Consider the following 18963-nt stretch of genomic DNA (forward strand, 5'->3'; position numbering starts at 1 on the left):
GACTCTCCGGAGCTGCCCCCGGGCTGTCACCCCCGGTACCGGGCCGGAGCCGCCGGTGTCTCGCGCAGTGTAGTGACAGGTGCCGCCCGTCCCCCTCCTGCTCTGCAATATCCTGATAATCTCCAGGCGCCGGCCAATCAGGTGAGTGCACACAACCTGTACATACATTCTATTATGTGTGAACAACTACCCCCAGCATGCCCACTCTGTACCTGTCAGGGCATGCTGGGCGATAGGAGGGGAGAGTGCAGCGCTGTACACGGTGATAGGAGAGGAGAGAGCAGCGCTGTACACGGCGATAGGAGAGGAGAGTGCAGCGCTGTACACGGCGATAGGAGAGGAGAGTGCAGCGCTGTACACGGTGATAGGAGAGGAGAGAGCAGCGCTGTACACGGTGATAGGAGAGGAGAGTGCAGCGCTGTACACGGTGATAGGAGAGGAGAGAGCAGCGCTGTACACGGTGATAGGAGAGTGCGGCGCTGTACACGGTGATAGGAGAGGAGAGTGCGGCGCTGTACACGGCGATAGGAGAGGAGAGTGCGGCGCTGTACACGGCGATAGGAGAGGAGAGTGCGGCGCTGTACACGGCGATAGGAGAGGAGAGTGCGGCGCTGTACACGGCGATAGGAGAGGAGAGTGCGGCGCTGTACACGGCGATAGGAGAGGAGAGTGCGGCGCTGTACACGGCGATAGGAGAGGAGAGTGCGGCGCTGTACACGGCGATAGGAGAGGAGAGTGCGGCGCTGTACACGGCGATAGGAGAGGAGAGCGCGGCGCCGTACACGGCGAGAGGAGAGGAGAGCGCGGCGCCGGACACGGCGAGAGAAGAGGAGAGCGCGGCGCCGTATCCCTTTGTCCTATGTGGATACATTGTATCAGGTCGCTTCCTCATAACTTCATAGTTTGTTACTCCTGGTGACAGCAGGAAAAGGAGAACAAATTATAATGTGACAGGAATGTCATCCTGCTCCTCTTACCCCCTGAGCCTCCGCTGCGCTCCTCTTACCCCCTGAGCCTCCGCTGCGCTCCTCTTACCCCCTGAGCCTCCGCTGCGCTCCTCTTACCCCCTGAGCCTCCGCTGCGCTCCTCTTACCCCCTGAGCCTCCGCTGCGCTCCTCTTACCCCCTGAGCCTCCGCTGCGCTCCTCTTACCCCCTGAGCCTCCGCTGCGCTCCTCTTACCCCCACTTACCCTATGAATAACTCCCCACACTCGGGATTGGCTGTAGAGGAGCAGGGGGCGTCGCTAAGCCGAGTGATGGGTGTTTTCATATATTTGAAAAACACTTTGGCAGTGTATGTACTATGCTCTGTGGGAACTGGGGGAGTGCTAAAAATGGCTCTCCTGATGACAGGTTCCCTTTAAGGGATCTTAAAGGACACCTGTCATCAGGTCTCTGCCACTAGTCCTGTCACCTCTACCTGTTGGAGCAGCTCACAAGGATCCCATCACAGCCTTTATCTAGTCATTTCATACATTATTCATTGTAAAATCATCATTTCTTTATTATGCAAATGAGGCTGGTCACATGGTCAGAGGCAGTGATGTCTCCCCTGTTCCCCCTCCCCTCTCCTCCCCCTGTGTAATGTATAGTAAAGCATAGTTAGTGTATCTGCTGACATGCTGCATCCTCCTAATACTCATGTGAGACACAGACATCAGCTACACAAGTACCTGACATGTTCTGCTATAACATGGCTGCATCCTGGAGCTGTTGTATCTCTCCTATACACACACAGACTGCAGGGGGCGCCAGCACCAGGAAGCACATCATTATACAGCCTCACATCATTATACAGGCTGTCAGTCATATGTATAGGAGTATCTCATACACACACAGGCTACAGGGGGCGCCAGCACCAGGAAGCACATCATTATACAGCCTCACATCATTATACAGGCTGTCAGTCATATGTATAGGAGTATCTCATACACACACAGGCTGCAGGGGGCGCCAGCACCAGGAAGCACATCATTATACAGCCTCACATCATTATACAGGCTGTCAGTCATATGTATAGGAGTATCTCATACACACACAGGCTGCAGGGGGCGCCAGCACCAGGAAGCACATCATTATACAGCCTCACATCATTATACAGGCTGTCAGTCATATGTATAGGAGTATCTCATACACACACAGGCTGCAGGGGGCGCCAGCACCAGGAAGCACATCATTATACAGCTTCACACCATTATACAGGCTGTCAGTCATATGTATAGGAGTATCTCATACACACACAGGCTGCAGGAGGCGCCAGCACCAGGAAGCACACCATTATACAGCCTCACATCATTATACAGGCTGTCAGTCATATGTATAGGAGTATCTCATACACACACAGGCTGCAGGGGGCGCCAGCACCAGGAAGCACATCATTATGCAGCCTCACATCATTATGCAGGCTATCAGTCATATGTATAGGAGTATCTCATACACACACAGGCTGCAGGGGGCGCCGGCACCAGGAAGCACATCATTATACAGCCTCACATCATTATACAGGCTGTCAGTCATATGTATAGGAGTATCTCATACACACACAGGCTGCAGGAGGCACCAGCACCAGGAAGCACATCATTATACAGGCTGTCAGTCATATGTATAGGAGTATCTCATACACACAGGCTGTAGGGGGCGCCAGTACCAGCAAGCACATCATTATACAGCCTCACATCATTATACAGGCTATCAGTCATATGTATAGGAGTATCTCATATACACACAGGCTGCAGGGGGCGCCAGCACCAGGAAGCACACCATTATACAGCCTCACACTATTATACAGGCTGTCAGTCATATGTATAGGAGTATCTCATACACACAGGCTGCAGGAGGCACCAGCACCAGGAAGCACATCATTATACAGCCTCACATCATTATACAGGCTGTCAGTCATATGTATAGGAGTATCTCATACACACACAGGCTGCAGGGGGCGCCAGCACCAGGAAGCACACCATTATACAGCCTCACATCATTATACAGGCTGTCAGTCATATGTATAGGAGTATCTCATACACACACAGGCTGCAGGGGGCGCCAGCACCAGGAAGCACACCATTATACAGCCTCACATCATTATACAGGCTGTCAGTCATATGTATAGGAGTATCTCATACACACACAGACTGCAGGGGGCGCCAGCACCAGGAAGCACACCATTATACAGCCTCACATCATTATACAGGCTGTCAGTCATATGTATAGGAGTATCTCATACACACACAGGCTGCAGGGGGCGCCAGCACCAGGAAGCACATCATTATACAGCCTCACATCATTATACAGGCTGTCAGTCATATGTATAGGAGTATCTCATACACACACAGGCTGCAGGGGGTACCAGCACCAGGAAGCACATCATTATACAGCCTCACATCATTATACAGGCTATCAGTCATATGTATAGGAGTATCTCATACACACACAGGCTGCAGGGGGCGCCAGCACTAGGAAGCACATCATTATACAGCCTCACATCATTATACAGGCTGTCAGTCATATGTATAGGAGTATCTCATACACACACAGGCTGCAGGGGGCGCCAGCACCAGGAAGCACATCATTATACAGCCTCACATAATTATACAGGCTGTCAGTCATATGTATAGGAGTATCTCATACACACACAGGCTGCAGGGGGTACCAGCACCAGGAAGCACATCATTATACAGCCTCACATCATTATACAGGCTGTCAGTCATATGTATAGGAGTATCTCATACACACACAGGCTGCAGGGGGCGCCAGCACCAGGAAGCACATCATTATACAGCCTCACATCATTATACAGGCTGTCAGTCATATGTATAGGAGTATCTCATACACACACAGGCTGCAGGGGGCGCCGGCACCAGGAAGCACATCATTATACAGCCTCACATCATTATACAGGCTGTCAGTCATGCACTGGGGGTGTGGCCACCAGCACCAGGAAGCACATCATTATACAGCCTCACATCATTATACAGGCTGTCAGTCATATGTATAGGAGTATCTCATACACACACAGGCTGCAGGGGGCGCCAGCACCAGGAAGCACATCATTATACAGCCTCACATCATTATACAGGCTGTCAGTCATGCACTGGGGGTGTGGCTATACCTCACACTCGTGAATAAGCTGGACAGCTTGAATATGCTAATGACTCATTGGACATCTCACAGGTCATTTGCATACAGCTTTAGGACCTCATTGCTTAGGTGTACAGGCATGTAGAGGGACAATGAAGGGATAGAGACAATGCTCTCTAATGGCAGTTTATGGAAATCTATTTAGATTAGAGAGGTTATTTTGCATGACGGGTTCTCTTTAAAAAGAAGAGTCTCCCGGACGCCTTCTTATACAAACGTATATAGGAGGAGGAGGAGGGTGCGTCATGGGAGGTAACGGAGCAGGTACATGACGAGTCTGAAGAAAAACCCTGCGTGGCCGAGCACCAGAGGGGGAAGACGCAGGGATGTGACGACAATGAGTCAGGACAGAACTGGAGACATTCACTAAATTATAATCTGAGGACGTAGAGGAGTCCCAGTGTCCACGATGATGGCTGGGGTTGTGATCCCTAGATTGGGATGAGTAGTTGTCATTGGTATCCATAGGGTCCTGTTATAGTGAATAATGGTCCCGGTATATTCATCACTTCTCTTTTTTTTTTTTATTATTAGTAACAGTAATTTGTGTTGCAGCCTAATATACTGGATTCCAAAGTGATCAATGGACAGATATTCTGATCGATTAGTCGTACATTAGGTAATTAATGTTCAGCTAAATTTGGGTTATCTGGATGGCTCCCTCCAGTGACCTGGATCCGTTGTTGTTGTTATCCTTTGTCAAAGTCTCTAATGTGTAGTTAGAAATGGATCCATTAACTTTAAACAGAACATAGATACAGTAATTATCATTAACGGATGTGGACACAGGCTGCTCTTCAAGTGGCCACCATATTCTTCCTGATCCGCCTTACACTATGGAAATCTGCTGCTCCTGGTGGATCCTCATAGACTGTAAGCTCTTGTGTCCCCCCCCTCATCCTCATAGACTGTAAGCTCTTGTGTCACCCCTCATCCTCATAGACTGTAAGCTCTTGTGTCACCCCCTCATCCTCATAGACTGTAAGCTCTTGTGTCCTCCTCATCCTCATAGACTGTAAGCTCTTGTGTCACCCCCTCATCCTCATAGACTGTAAGCTCTTGTGTCACCCCCTCATCCTCATAGACTGTAAGCTCTTGTGTCACCCCCTCATCCTCATAGACTGTAAGCTCTTGTGTCACCCCCTCATCCTCATAGACTGTAAGCTCTTGTGTCACCCCTCATCCTCATAGACTGTAGGCTCTTGTGTCCCCCTCATCCTCATAGACTGTAAACTCTTATGTCACCACCTCATCCTCATAGACTGTAAGCTCTTGTGTCACCCCCTCATCCTCATAGACTGTAAGCTCTTGTGTCACCCCCTCATCCTCATAGACTGTAAGCTCTTGTGTCACCCCTCATCCTCATAGACTGTAAGCTCTTGTGTCACCCCCTCATCCTCATAGACTGTAAGCTCTTGTGTCCCCCCTCATCCTCATAGACTGTAAGCTCTTGTGTCCTCCCCTCATCCTCATAGACTGTAAGCTCTTGTGTCCTCCCCTCATCCTCATAGACTGTAAGCTCTTGTGTCCCCCTCATCCTCATAGACTGAAAGCTCTTGTGTCCCCCCCCTCATCCTCATAGACTGTAAGCTCTTGTGTCACCCCTCATCCTCATAGACTGTAAGCTCTTGTGTCACCCCTCATCCTCATAGACTGTAAGCTCTTGTGGCCTCCTCATCCTCATAGACTGTAAGCTCTTGTGTCCCCCTCATCCTCATAGACTGTAAGCTCTTGTGTCCCCCCTCATCTTCATAGACTGTAAGCTCTTGTGTCCTCCCCTCATCCTCAGACTGTGAGCTCTTGTGTCCCCCCTCATCCTCATAGACTGTAAGCTCTTGTGTCCCCCCTCATCCTCATAGACTGTAAGCTCTTGTGTCCCCCCTCATCCTCATAGACTGTAAGCTCTTGTGTCACCTCCTCATCCTCATAGACTGTAAGCTCTTGTGTCACCCCCTCATCCTCATAGACTGTAAGCTCTTGTGTCCCCCCTCATCCTCATAGACTGTAAGCTCTTGTGTCACCTCCTCATCCTCATAGACTGTAAGCTCTTGTGTCTCCCCCTTATCCTCCTAGACGGTAAGCTCTTGTGTCCCTCCTCCTCATAGACTGTAAGCTCTTGTGTCACCCCCTCATCCTCATAGACTGTAAGCTCTTGTGTCACCCCCTCATCCTCATAGACTGTAAGCTCTTGTGTCACTCCCTCATCCTCATAAACTGTAAGCTCTTGTGTCCTCCCTCATCCTCATAGACTGTAAGCTCTTGTGTTCCCCCTCATCCTCATAGACTGTAAGCTCTTGTGTCACCCCCTCATCCTCATAGACTGTAAGCTCTTGTGTCACCCCCCTCATCCTCATAGACTGTAAGCTCTTGTGTCCCCCCTCATCTTCATAGACTGTAAGCTCTTGTGTCCCCCCTCATCTTCATAGACTGTAAGCTCTTGTGTCACCCCCTCATCCTCATAGACTGTAAGCTCTTGTGTCACTCCCTCATCCTCATAAACTGTAAGCTCTTGTGTCCTCCCTCATCCTCATAGACTGTAAGCTCTTGTGTTCCCCCTCATCCTCATAGACTGTAAGCTCTTGTGTCACTCCCTCATCCTCATAGACTGTAAGCTCTTGTGTCCCCCCCTCATCCTCATAGACTGTAAGCTCTTGTGTCCCCCCTCATCCTCATAGACTGTAAGCTCTTGTGTCCCCCTCATCCTCATAGACTGTAAGCTCTTGTGATCAGGGCCCTCCCTCCTGTTGTTCTACATGTCTGTTACTCTGTCATGTTATATAATATTTATATGATTTGGAATTATATATAAATAACGATTATTATTATTATTATGTGATGTCACCATCTTTCCCCTGAGAATTTGGGAGACCCCCCCCCCACATAGGATGGTTGGCAGACACCATTGGTGCCGTACATATGGGCAGATGGTGGAGGAGCACTGCAGTGCCACGCTATATGCAGGCGCCATATTCCCTCACGTGCTTAAGGTCTTATTCCTATTGAAACATATTTCAGGGATTCTCCATAATCCGTACTCCAGACCAGCAGCAGCTTCCATGAGCCGAAATGCTGGGCAGGAGACCCGGCAAAAAGAACGCCCAGGCCAAGGGCAGAGGGGCGGCCGCAGCCAAGGAGGTGAGTCCAGCGCGTGGTGCGTCCCTCAGTACACGGGGTGCGCTCCCTGGCATCTGCTATAGGAACAAGACCCCTTCTTCATGATTTCTGGGGGGATCACAGGGTACGGCATTTACAGATTTATTAAAGGGGAACATTGTCTGAGTTTATGCTAGAAACAGCGCCACTCTCAGGCCACTTCAGCGATAGCAGCTCATAGCTGTCCAATGGGTATAGGGGAGTCTGAACCCCTCAGGGATAGGGGTCCCCCTATGAGTGGTGCAGTGGTCACACGTGTATGAGAGAGATCTGTGCGGCCACCAAATGTGGAACCTGGGACTCTCCATTCTACTGAGGGGTCAAAGAATTTAGAGGTCACTGAGGTCACACCCTGGGCCCGGAGCGTTAGGGTTCTTCCCATATGACTGGTGGTGCCTATAGATGCCTATTTCATGTGTGAGACCATGTTCCGCTTTACATTGTGGTGCATAAAAGTTTAGCTATTACCCTTCATCTCTTGTGCGCAGCTCGGGCTCTTTGTCGACTTCAACCCCGATGACCCTGATGATGGGGACCTGGAGGCAGAACTGGCTGCACTTACTGGAGTCAAGGCTGCACCTAAAGCCAAGCCTAAGGGGAAGGGTGAGTAACTGGACCACTGCAGGGAGACGGGGTATGAAACCAAATAAAAAAACTTACCCCCCCACTGATTGTTGGGTTTTCAGGCCTGGGGGGGGTCCCGGGTCCCGATCATCCACAGACCAAGGGACAAGAAGTGAAGTCCTTATGTGAGGAGGCCAGTCATTGGATGATTAGGTCCCGTGACCCCCTGGAACCTCCAGTTGGGATCTGGGACAGAAACTAGAAGTACTGGTGCAATCCAGGATCTGGATCGGGGTGTTCAGTTTTTGGTGGGTTTTTTTCTGGCACTAGACCCTTAATATAAAAACCCCATTTAAAATCTGTACCATGGCTTTCTCCCAGAAGATGACTCAGAAATGTACGCCTTATTTTAGAGTAAACTAAAGCAGATTTGTGTGATTTTTTGACACAGCTCCTCTCCCAATGGATCATATAGAGAAGTTGGCCCAGGAATGCATGAGAGACTTGGATGCAGAAGAGGAGGATGACGAAGACCTGGAGGAGGATGAGGATCTGCTGGTAAGTCTTGGCGCTGGTGGCCATCTATATATATGTATACAGTGTATATAATCTATGGCTACAGTCATTCAGTGCACACAGATTACAGCAGAAGGTAAGTGAGGAGGGTGCAGCATCCCCTAAATTTACAAGTAAATCGCTATTTGTCTCTGTGGTTTTCTGTTTAGGCCGAGCTGCAGGAAGTCGTGGGGGAGGATGAAGAGGAGAATTCATTGGCGTCAGATGTTCTACAAGAAACCGCAGCTCAGCAGGTGGAAGAGGCAGAAGCTGCACTTACCTCTTCAGCAAATACCTTCAAAAGCCCATCGCAGGTAGGTGCTCGGCTACAGAGCTGAGCAGCACCCCCTAGAGGACGCATGTATGTAAGTGTGACTGAAGGTTTTCGGAGGTTGATATCCAGACTAATGATGTTTAGGGTGAGGTTAAACAAACCCCTTTAAGTTGGGTATGTATCATTCAGCCAATAGATTGTCTCTGGTTTGCAGTACAGGTTATTGCACGGCCCAATAACACGACCTCTTAGCCAGAACACATGTACTACACACTGACCAGAGGATCATCAGGATGAAAACACTAAGCAACTTTTACAAACCACTGTCTATTCAATTTTCTGCCCTCCTTTATGGGGTGAACATCTTCTCTAGCTTATCTATATAGAGGTCATTGTACAGGGATGAGGAGGAGATAAGCTGTGACATCATCTATTGTCAGTAGTGATGTAATGATGGGTCAGTGTTATCTATATAGAGGTCATTGTACAGGGATGAGGAGGAGATAAGCTGTGACATCATCTATTGTCAGTAGTGATGTAATGATGGGTCAGTGTTATCTATATGGAGGTCATTGTACAGGGAGGGGGAGGAGATAAGCTGTGACATCATCATTTATTGTCAGTAGTGATGTAATGATGGGTCAGTGTTATCTATATAGAGGTCATTGTACAGGGATGAGGAGGAGATAAGCTGTGACATCATCTATTGTCAGTAGTGATGTAATGATGGGTCAGTGTTATCTATATGGAGGTCATTGTACAGGGAGGGGGAGGAGATAAGCTGTGACATCATCATTTATTGTCAGTAGTGATGTAATGATAGGTCAGTGTTATCTATATAGAGGTCATTGTACAGGGAGGGGGAGGAGATAAGCTGTGACATCATCATTTATTGTCAGTAGTGATGTAATGATAGGTCAGTGTTATCTATATAGAGGTCATTGTACAGGGAGGGGGAGGGGATAAGCTGTGACATCATCTATTGTCAGTAGTGATGTAATGATGGGTCAGTGTTATCTATATAGAGGTCATTGTACAGGGAGGGGGAGGAGATAAGCTGTGACATCATCTATTATCAGTAGTGATGCAATGATGGGTCAGTGTTATCTATATAGAGGTCATTGTACAGGGAGGGGGAGGAGATAAGCTGTGACATCATCTATTGTCAGTAGTGATGTAATGATGGGTCAGTGTTATCTATATAGAGGTCATTGTACAGGGAGGAGATAAGCTGTGACATCATCTATTGTCAGTAGTGATGTAATGATAGGTCAGTGTTATCTATATAGAGGTCATTGTACAGGGAGGGGGAGGGGATAAGCTGTGACATCATCTATTGTCAGTAGTGATGTAATGATGGGTCAGTATTATCTATATAGAGGTCATTGTACAGGGAGGGGGAGGGGATAAGCTGTGACATCATCTATTGTCAGTAGTGATGTAATGATGGGTCAGTGTTATCTATATAGAGGTCATTGTACAGGGAGGGGGAGGAGATAAGCTGTGACATCATCTATTGTCAGTAGTGATGTAATGATAGGTCAGTGTTATCTATATAGAGGTCATTGTACAGGGAGGGGGAGGATATAAGCTGTGACATCATCTATTGTCAGTAGTGATGTAATGATGGGTCAGTGTTATCTATATAGAGGTCATTGTACAGGAGGGGGAGGGGATAAGCTGTGACATCATCTATTGTCAGTAGTGATGTAATGATGGGTCAGTGTTATCTATATAGAGGTCATTGTACAGGAGGGGGAGGGGATAAGCTGTGACATCATCTATTGTCAGTAGTGATGTAATGATGGGTCAGTGTTATCTATATAGAGGTCATTGTACAGGGAGGGGGAGGAGATAAGCTGTGACATCATCTATTGTCAGTAGTGATGTAATGATAGGTCAGTGTTATCTATATAGAGGTCATTGTACAGGGAGGGGGAGGATATAAGCTGTGACATCATCTATTGTCAGTAGTGATGTAATGATGGGTCAGTGTTATCTATATAGAGGTCATTGTACAGGAGGGGGAGGGGATAAGCTGTGACATCATCTATTGTCAGTAGTGATGTAATGATGGGTCAGTGTTATCTATATAGAGGTCATTGTACAGGGAGGGGAGGAGATAAGCTGTGACATCATCTATTGTCAGTAGTGATGTAATGATGGGTCAGTGTTATCTATATAAAGGTCATTGCACAGGGAGGGGGAGGAGATAAGCTGTGACATCATCTATTGTCAGTAGTGATGTAATGATGGGTCAGTGTTATCTATATAGAGGTCATTGTACAGGGAGGGGAGGAGATAAGCTGTGACATCATCTATTGTCAGTAGTGATGTAATGATGGGTCAGTGTTATCTATATAGAGGTCATTGTACAGGAGGGGGAGGGGATAAGCTGTGACATCATCTATTGTCAGTAGTGATGTAATGATGGGTCAGTGTTATCTATATAGAGGTCATTGTACAGGGAGGGGAGGAGATAAGCTGTGACATCATCTATTGTCAGTAGTGATGTAATGATGGGTCAGTGTTATCTATATAGAGGTCATTGTACAGGAGGGGGAGGGGATAAGCTGTGACATCATCTATTGTCAGTAGTGATGTAATGATGGGTCAGTGTTATCTATATAGAGGTCATTGTACAGGGAGGGGGAGGAGATAAGCTGTGACATCATCTATTGTCAGTAGTGATGTAATGATGGGTCAGTGTTATCTATATAGAGGTCATTGTACAGGAGGGGGAGGGGATAAGCTGTGACATCATCTATTGTCAGTAGTGATGTAATGATGGGTCAGTGTTATCTATATAGAGGTCATTGTACAGGGAGGGGAGGAGATAAGCTGTGACATCATCTATTGTCAGTAGTGATGTAATGATGGGTCAGTGTTATCTATATAGAGGTCATTGTACAGGGAGGGGAGGAGATAAGCTGTGACATCATCTATTGTCAGTAGTGATGTAATGATGGGTCAGTGTTATCTATATAAAGGTCATTGCACAGGGAGGGGGAGGAGATAAGCTGTGACATCATCTATTGTCAGTAGTGATGTAATGATGGGTCAGTGTTATCTATATAGAGGTCATTGTACAGGGAGGGGAGGAGATAAGCTGTGACATCATCTATTGTCAGTAGTGATGTAATGATGGGTCAGTGTTATCTATATAGAGGTCATTGTACAGGAGGGGGAGGGGATAAGCTGTGACATCATCTATTGTCAGTAGTGATGTAATGATGGGTCAGTGTTATCTATATAGAGGTCATTGTACAGGAGGGGGGAGGGGATAAGCTGTGACATCATCAGTAGTGATGTAATGATGGGTCAGTGTTATCTATATAGAGGTCATTGTACAGGGAGGGGGAGGGGATAAGCTGTGACATCATCTATTGTCAGTAGTGATGGGTCAGTGTTATCTATATAGAGGTCATTGTACAGGGAGGAGGAGATAAGCTGTGACATCATCATCTATTGTCAGTAGTGATGTAATGATGGGTCAGTGTTATCTATATAGAGATCATTGTACAGGGAGGGGGAGGAGATAAGCTGTGACATCATCTATTGTCAGTAGTGATGTAATGATGGGTCAGTGTTATCTATATAGAGGACATTGTACAGGGAGGGGAGGAGATAAGCTGTGACATCATCTATTGTCAGTAGTGATGTAATGATGGGTCAGTGTTATCTATATAGAGGTTATTGTACAGGGAGGGGGGAGGGGATAAGCTGTGACATCATCTATTGTCAGTAGTGATGTAATGATGGGTCAGTGTTATCTATATAGAGGTCATTGTACAGGAGGGGGAGGGGATAAGCTGTGACATCATCTATTGTCAGTAGTGATGTAATGATGGGTCAGAGTTATCTATATAGATGTCATTGTACAGGGAGGGGGAGGAGATAAGCTGTGACATCATCTATTGTCAGTAGTGATGTAATGATGGGTCAGTGTTATCTATATAGAGGTCATTGTACAGGAGGAGGAGGAGATAAGCTGTGACATCATCTATTGTCAGTAGTGATGTAATGATGGGTCAGTGTTATCTATATAGAGGTCATTGTACAGGGAGGGGGAGGAGATAAGCTGTGACATCATCTATTGTCAGTAGTGATGTAATGATGGGTCAGTGTTATCTATATAGAGGTCATTGTACAGGGAGGGGGAAGAGATAAGCTGTGACATCATCTATTGTCAGTAGTGATGTAATGATGGGTCAGTGTCTTGGTGACGGATATGAGATTTGTGGAGTCCTTGCCCTCAGCATTTGGCCTATATTGTGGGGATACGGCGCCTGCATGTTAGGTTGGTACACGTGGTGTTACTTTCTCCATTTCCCTGATCACCTTGTTGTGAATGGTAATCGGTGAGATCCGTCTTCTCTCTGTCATATTCACTGGTTTAGTGTCAATCTGTAAGACACAGAGGCCCCAGTGTCCTCGGCCTCGCTGTCCCGGTGTTCCCGCCCTCGCGGTCCCTGCTGTCCTTGGTGTTCCCGGGCTCACGGTCCCTGCTGTCCTTGGTGTTCCCGGCCTCGAGGTCCCTGCTGTCCTTGGTGTTCCCGGCCTCGAGGTCCCTGTTGTCCTTGGTGTTCCCGGCCTCGAGGTCCCTGCTGTCCTTGGTGTTCCCGGCCTCGAGGTCCCTGCTGTCCTTGGTGTTCCCGGCCTCGAGGTCCCTGCTGTCCTTGGTGTTCCCGGCCTCGAGGTCCCTGCTGTCCTTGGTGTTCCCGGCCTCGAGGTCCCTGCTGTCCTTGGTGTTTCTGGCTTAATGACATCTAATATCAGGGCCCTCTTAAGACGTGAGCAGCCAAGCATTCATCCTTTCATACCACAGAGACACAGACAGACAGACAACAGAGCATAACAAATATAACCAGATCCAAACGGACAATCCCAAGAATATAAACCCCCTGTCTAACACCCTAACAGCAGTAGTGCAGACCTAGACCCACTAACAGTAGAACAGTGGTCCCTAACTCAAGACAAACCTACACCATTTGTCCCGGGACCCCCAACCCTTAATGTATATATGATCAGGAGATTGTTAGGCAGCCATATTTGAGAGAACTAAAGAGGAGATGGGGGGGGGGGGGAAGACGTAGAGAATAGTGGTAACAGGATAAGGGAGGGGGGAGGGAAAGGGAGAAGGAGGGGGGGGGGGAGGGGGAAGTGCCATATGTGGCACACTGGCCAAGATGACCAAAAAGAGAAGGCAAATCAGTCACAGGGTACATTTTGTGAGGCGCGAGCCCCAACGTAAACAAATATTAGAAAACTAGAACAGTGATTTGGAACCCCTAGACGTCTATTCAGGACAAGTCCAGCATTGTCATAGCACATCAGATAAAAGGATATCAGTCCAGTCACTCAGGAGGTGCGGGCCTCCCAGCAGGAGCCCGAGGAGCTGCATCAGCCCAGTGAAGTGCTTCAGTTGGGCAGGTGAAGAATCGAGTCTTCTGACCGTCCACAATTGGGAGCTTGGAAGGGTTTATACCCCTTGTCACGGAGACGGGCACGGACCTCGGTGAATTGTGCGCGCTGTTTCCTGACTGAAGGACACGCTGCTGTTAGCATACCGAATTTCTCCCTTGGTACGGACCGCCCTGAGGATAGAGTCCCTGTCCCTAAAGTGCAGCAGCCGGGCCAGGAAGGGTCTTGGATTGCCCCCTGGGGGGCCAGGGCGGGATGGCACTCGATGGGCCCTTTCCTCTGTGAAGAACGGGGAGAAGGTATCTGCAGGCAGCATATTTTTGAGCCAATTTTCAAGGATACAGGGTCAGACCCCTCCACTTTTTCGGGGAGGCCGACCACTCTGACGTTACGTCGCAGGCGGTTTTCAAGGTCATCAGCTCTGCGCTGAAGCTCTCTGATCTGTGCCGGCATAGGCCTCTGGACGTCCTCCACCTCAGATATTCTGCGTTCAGTTTCGGTGATTCGCTCTTTGGCTTTATGGACATCATGCCTTAATAGAACAAAGTCCTGTCACAGCTCATCCACCTTGGTGACCAGTTTGGATTGGCACCCGTTAATGGCCGCCAAGACCTCTGCAAATCTGTGGTCCAGCTCCGTGGCCGCGTCAGACGGATCAGCACCCTCTTCATAGCTTACAAGCTGCGGTGGGCTCTGGGAGCCTTCAAAGAGGGAGGGAGAGGAGTTTGGGGACCCCTGAGGAGAGCAGGGCTGTGTGCGGGAGAATTTCCCCAACTTTTTAGCAGTATTCGACTGTATCTGTGCAAGAACGGCTTGGAATGTGGAGCAATCCTGCGCGTACAGGGGTTCCAGGGACTGGAATGGAGGATCTTCATGGACCGATTCATCATCCGATGGAGGCGCAGATGCCCCGAACGCTGCTTTGAGCAATTTAGCCGTCTTCCTCTGATTACCCATGGCGTCTGGGCAGAGAGGGCCGGTGATAAACAATCGAGGAGCCCAGCGTCCAGTAATTAGCAGGGATAGAGTCCAAACCCACTTGGGGTATTGCAGCGGCACTGCAAGGGTTAATATAAAACTGGACCCAGGGGATTACTGGGAGTATGGAGGGCTCAGAGCCTCAGGCAGCGCAGGGGAGTCCCACAAGTTGGCGCCTCCGGCAGAGAGCAGGGCCGGCTGGAGCGCTGCTGCGGCACCTCCGGTGGTGGGAGCGGCGTCGCAGGTTACAGGAGAGGGGGGTTTCCCCGGTGGTTGGCGCCGCGCCAAGTAAATCCCGAGTCTGCGACCGCCTCCAAATCGGTGCCGGTGAGCAGCGGCAGGTGCCTGGGGCACAACGGAGCAGGAGGGAGGGGCACAGGTGAGGGATGGCTACCTGGGAAGGGAGATAGGGTGTCGGGTCCCGGGAGCTCCGCAGCGCACGTCCTCCTAGTCCGACATCAGGCCACGCCCCCGCACTCCCTAATTTTTGATGTTATAAATCACTGTCATAAGTAAAGTCGTTATTTTGTAATACTAACTTAAGGCATTCGAGGATAAATTGTCTTTTTTCTCCTGAGATGGTGGTATCTTTCTTTAGGAAAAGGTTTACACATTCAATGCCTTTGTCATGGTCTATATTTGAGTACAAGGATTTTACATCTAGGGTTATAAACCACATATTATCTGTCCATTTTTGTTCTTGGAGCTCTTTATATGAGCGTTTAGCCAGTAGGGTCCCCACTGTTAGCCAATATATTCACAGGGCCCCCACTATTAGCCAGTATAGTCACAGGGCCCCCACTGTTAGCCAGTATAGTCACAGGGCCCCCACTATTAGCCATTATAGTCACAGGGCCCCCACTATTAGCCAGTATAGTCACAGGGCCCCCACTATTAGCCAGTATAGTCACAGGGCCCCCACTATTAGCCAGTATAGTCACAGGGCCCCCACTATTAGCCATAATAGTCACAGGGCCCCCACTATTAGCCATAATAGTCACAGGGCCCCCACTATTAGCCAGTATAGTCACAGGGCCCCCACTATTAACCAGTATAGTCACAGGGCCCCCACTATTAGCCAGTATAGTCACAGGGCCCCCACTGTTAGCCAGTATAGTTACTGGGCCCCCACCGTTAGCCAGTATAGTCACTAGGCCCCTACCGTTAGCCAGTATAGTCACAGGGCCCCCACTATTAGCCAGTATAGTCACAGGGCCCCCACTATTAGCCAGTATATTCACTGGGCCCCCACCGTTAGCCAGTATAGTCACTGGGCCCCCACCGTTAGCCAGTATAGTCACTGGGCCCCCACCGTTAGCCAGTATAGTCACTGGGCCCCCACCGTTAGCCAGTATAGTCACTGGGCCCCCACCGTTAGCCAGTACAGGGTCACTGGGCCCCCACCGTTAGCCAGTACAGGGTCACTGGGCCCCCACCGTTAGCCAGTACAGGGTCACTGGGCCCCCACCGTTAGCCAGTACAGGGTCACTGGGCCCCCACCGTTAGCCAGTACAGGGTCACTGGGCCCCCACCGTTAGCCAGTACAGGGTCACTGGGCCCCCACCGTTAGCCAGTACAGGGTCACTGGGCCCCCACCGTTAGCCAGTACAGGGTCACTGGGCCCCCACCGTTAGCCAGTACAGGGTCACTGGGCCCCCACCGTTAGCCAGTACAGGGTCACTGGGCCCCCACCGTTAGCCAGTACAGGGTCACTGGGCCCCCACCGTTAGCCCGTACAGGGTCACTGGGCCCCCACCGTTAGCCCGTACAGGGTCACTGGGCCCCCACCGTTAGCCCGTACAGGGTCACTGGGCCCCCACCGTAAAGCCCGTACAGGGTCACTGGGCCCCCACCGTGAAGCCCGTACAGGGTCACTGGGCCCCCACCGTGAAGCCCGTACAGGGTCACTGGGCCCCCACCGTGAAGCCCGTACAGGGTCACTGGGCCCCCACCGTGAAGCCCGTACAGGGTCACTGGGCCCCCACCGTGAAGCCCGTACAGGGTCACTGGGCCCCCACCGTGAAGCCCGTACAGGGTCACTGGGCCCCCACCGTGAAGCCCGTACAGGGTCACTGGGCCCCCACCGTGAAGCCCGTACAGGGTCACTGGGCCCCCACCGTGAAGCCCGTACAGGGTCACTGGGCCCCCACCGTGAAGCCCGTACAGGGTCACTGGGCCCCCACCGTGAAGCCCGTACAGGGTCACTGGGCCCCCACCGTGAAGCCCGTACAGGGTCACTGGGCCCCCACCGTGAAGCCCGTACAGGGTCACTGGGCCCCCACCGTGAAGCCCGTACAGGGTCACTGGGCCCCCACCGTGAAGCCCGTACAGGGTCACTGGGCCCCCACCGTGAAGCCCGTACAGGGTCACTGGGCCCCCACCGTGAAGCCCGTACAGGGTCACTGGGCCCCCACCGTGAAGCCCGTACAGGGTCACTGGGCCCCCACCGTGAAGCCCGTACAGGGTCACTGGGCCCCCACCGTGAAGCCCGTACAGGGTCACTGGGCCCCCACCGTGAAGCCCGTACAGGGTCACTGGGCCCCCACCGTGAAGCCCGTACAGGGTCACTGGGCCCCCACCGTGAAGCCCGTACAGGGTCACTGGGCCCCCACCGTGAAGCCCGTACAGGGTCACTGGGCCCCCACCGTGAAGCCCGTACAGGGTCACTGGGCCCCCACCGTGAAGCCCGTACAGGGTCACTGGGCCCCCACCGTGAAGCCCGTACAGGGTCACTGGGCCCCCACCGTGAAGCCCGTACAGGGTCACTGGGCCCCCACCGTGAAGCCCGTACAGGGTGACGGACGCAGCATCTCACAGGACACTTGGGCGCAGGCCTTACCAGGCGTTTGCCCTCAGATGCCGGCGCATAAAGTGACGGCGGACCGCAAAAGAAATCAGTCTGGGAGAGGTAATTTTTAGTTCCGGGGGTGGAGGAAATGAGGTCCTTGCTGGGACCCAATCATCACGCCTGCGCTGCCATTCAGCGCCGGAAGGGGAAACACCTGATAAGGTGGTTGCCCCCTGATTCGGGGACACATGACCAGCAGCATCGGGGCTCACCAGAGGATTCTCCGCTCCTCCGGTGGGCCAGTCCAATGCTGTGTAGTGATTAAGGTAAGTGAGGGGGGATTAGAGTATAAGGACAGGTTATCAGATTTGGATGTTACATGGCAACCTACATGCTAATTCCTTCCTGTCTCATCACAAAATCTAGTTCCTTCATGTGTGATATATTTCCTCTCCTGGACTTGGACATTGTATCGATCACCAGAACATCTTATGGTCTTATGGCCCCTGGGCTTGTAACTATGACAAGGGGCATCCTCTACACCCAGAGGAGACACGTATCCCCATAGTGATGGACCCTAACCCTATGGACCGCACTGCCACATGGTCTGATGGTGATACAATGTCAGGAGGGGAAATATCACACGTTATGGGACTTTGAGATATTTGAGATGGAAACTTGATCCAGAGTGGGGAAGAAATCTTTTCTCCACTGAGTGGTAATATGGGGGTTTTTATTCCACACTGTAGGATTCTAGGTTGGACTTGATGGACCAGGTCTTTATTCATCTTATCTGCTATGATACTAAAGATCTGCTTGTTGTGAATACTCGCTTTATGTTTTGCTGCACTTTTATTGTATCTCATGATGTGACCCACTTATATTTCTACTCCACAGACGGGGAGCGGGGGACTGGTCCAGACGCTAGAGGAACGGATCTCCAACTACAAAACAGCAATTACCAATGCAAAAGAGTCCGGCGAGAACTCCAAAGCCAGGCGCTACGAGCGAGGGCTGAAGGTCAGTGCAAATCATGTACCTACCTCATACATACACCACACGGTACAGTCCCATGTCCTATACTACACAT

The 18963-nt window shown here is 50.3% G+C and overlaps 1 protein-coding gene across 3 annotated transcripts in view; it reads left to right on the plus strand.

The window, feature by feature from the left end:
* The window catches only part of CC2D1B (coiled-coil and C2 domain containing 1B), a 42396-nt gene continuing 23433 nt past the window's right edge, over positions 1-18963 (plus strand). For all 3 annotated transcript variants that reach the window (XR_011850475.1, XM_072128838.1, XM_072128839.1), the window contains exons 1-6: positions 1-141; positions 7153-7272; positions 7779-7893; positions 8306-8412; positions 8580-8723; positions 18771-18893. Coding sequence is in view for 2 of the 3 variants with exons in the window: in XM_072128838.1 (XP_071984939.1) it covers positions 7204-7272; positions 7779-7893; positions 8306-8412; positions 8580-8723; positions 18771-18893 (558 nt within the window). In the remaining variant the exon portion in view is untranslated. The remainder of the gene's footprint in view (positions 142-7152; positions 7273-7778; positions 7894-8305; positions 8413-8579; positions 8724-18770; positions 18894-18963) is intronic.

The sequence above is a fragment of the Engystomops pustulosus genome, chromosome 10 (genome assembly GCF_040894005.1).
Source record: "Engystomops pustulosus chromosome 10, aEngPut4.maternal, whole genome shotgun sequence".
NCBI classification, from domain to species: Eukaryota; Metazoa; Chordata; class Amphibia; order Anura; family Leptodactylidae; genus Engystomops; species Engystomops pustulosus.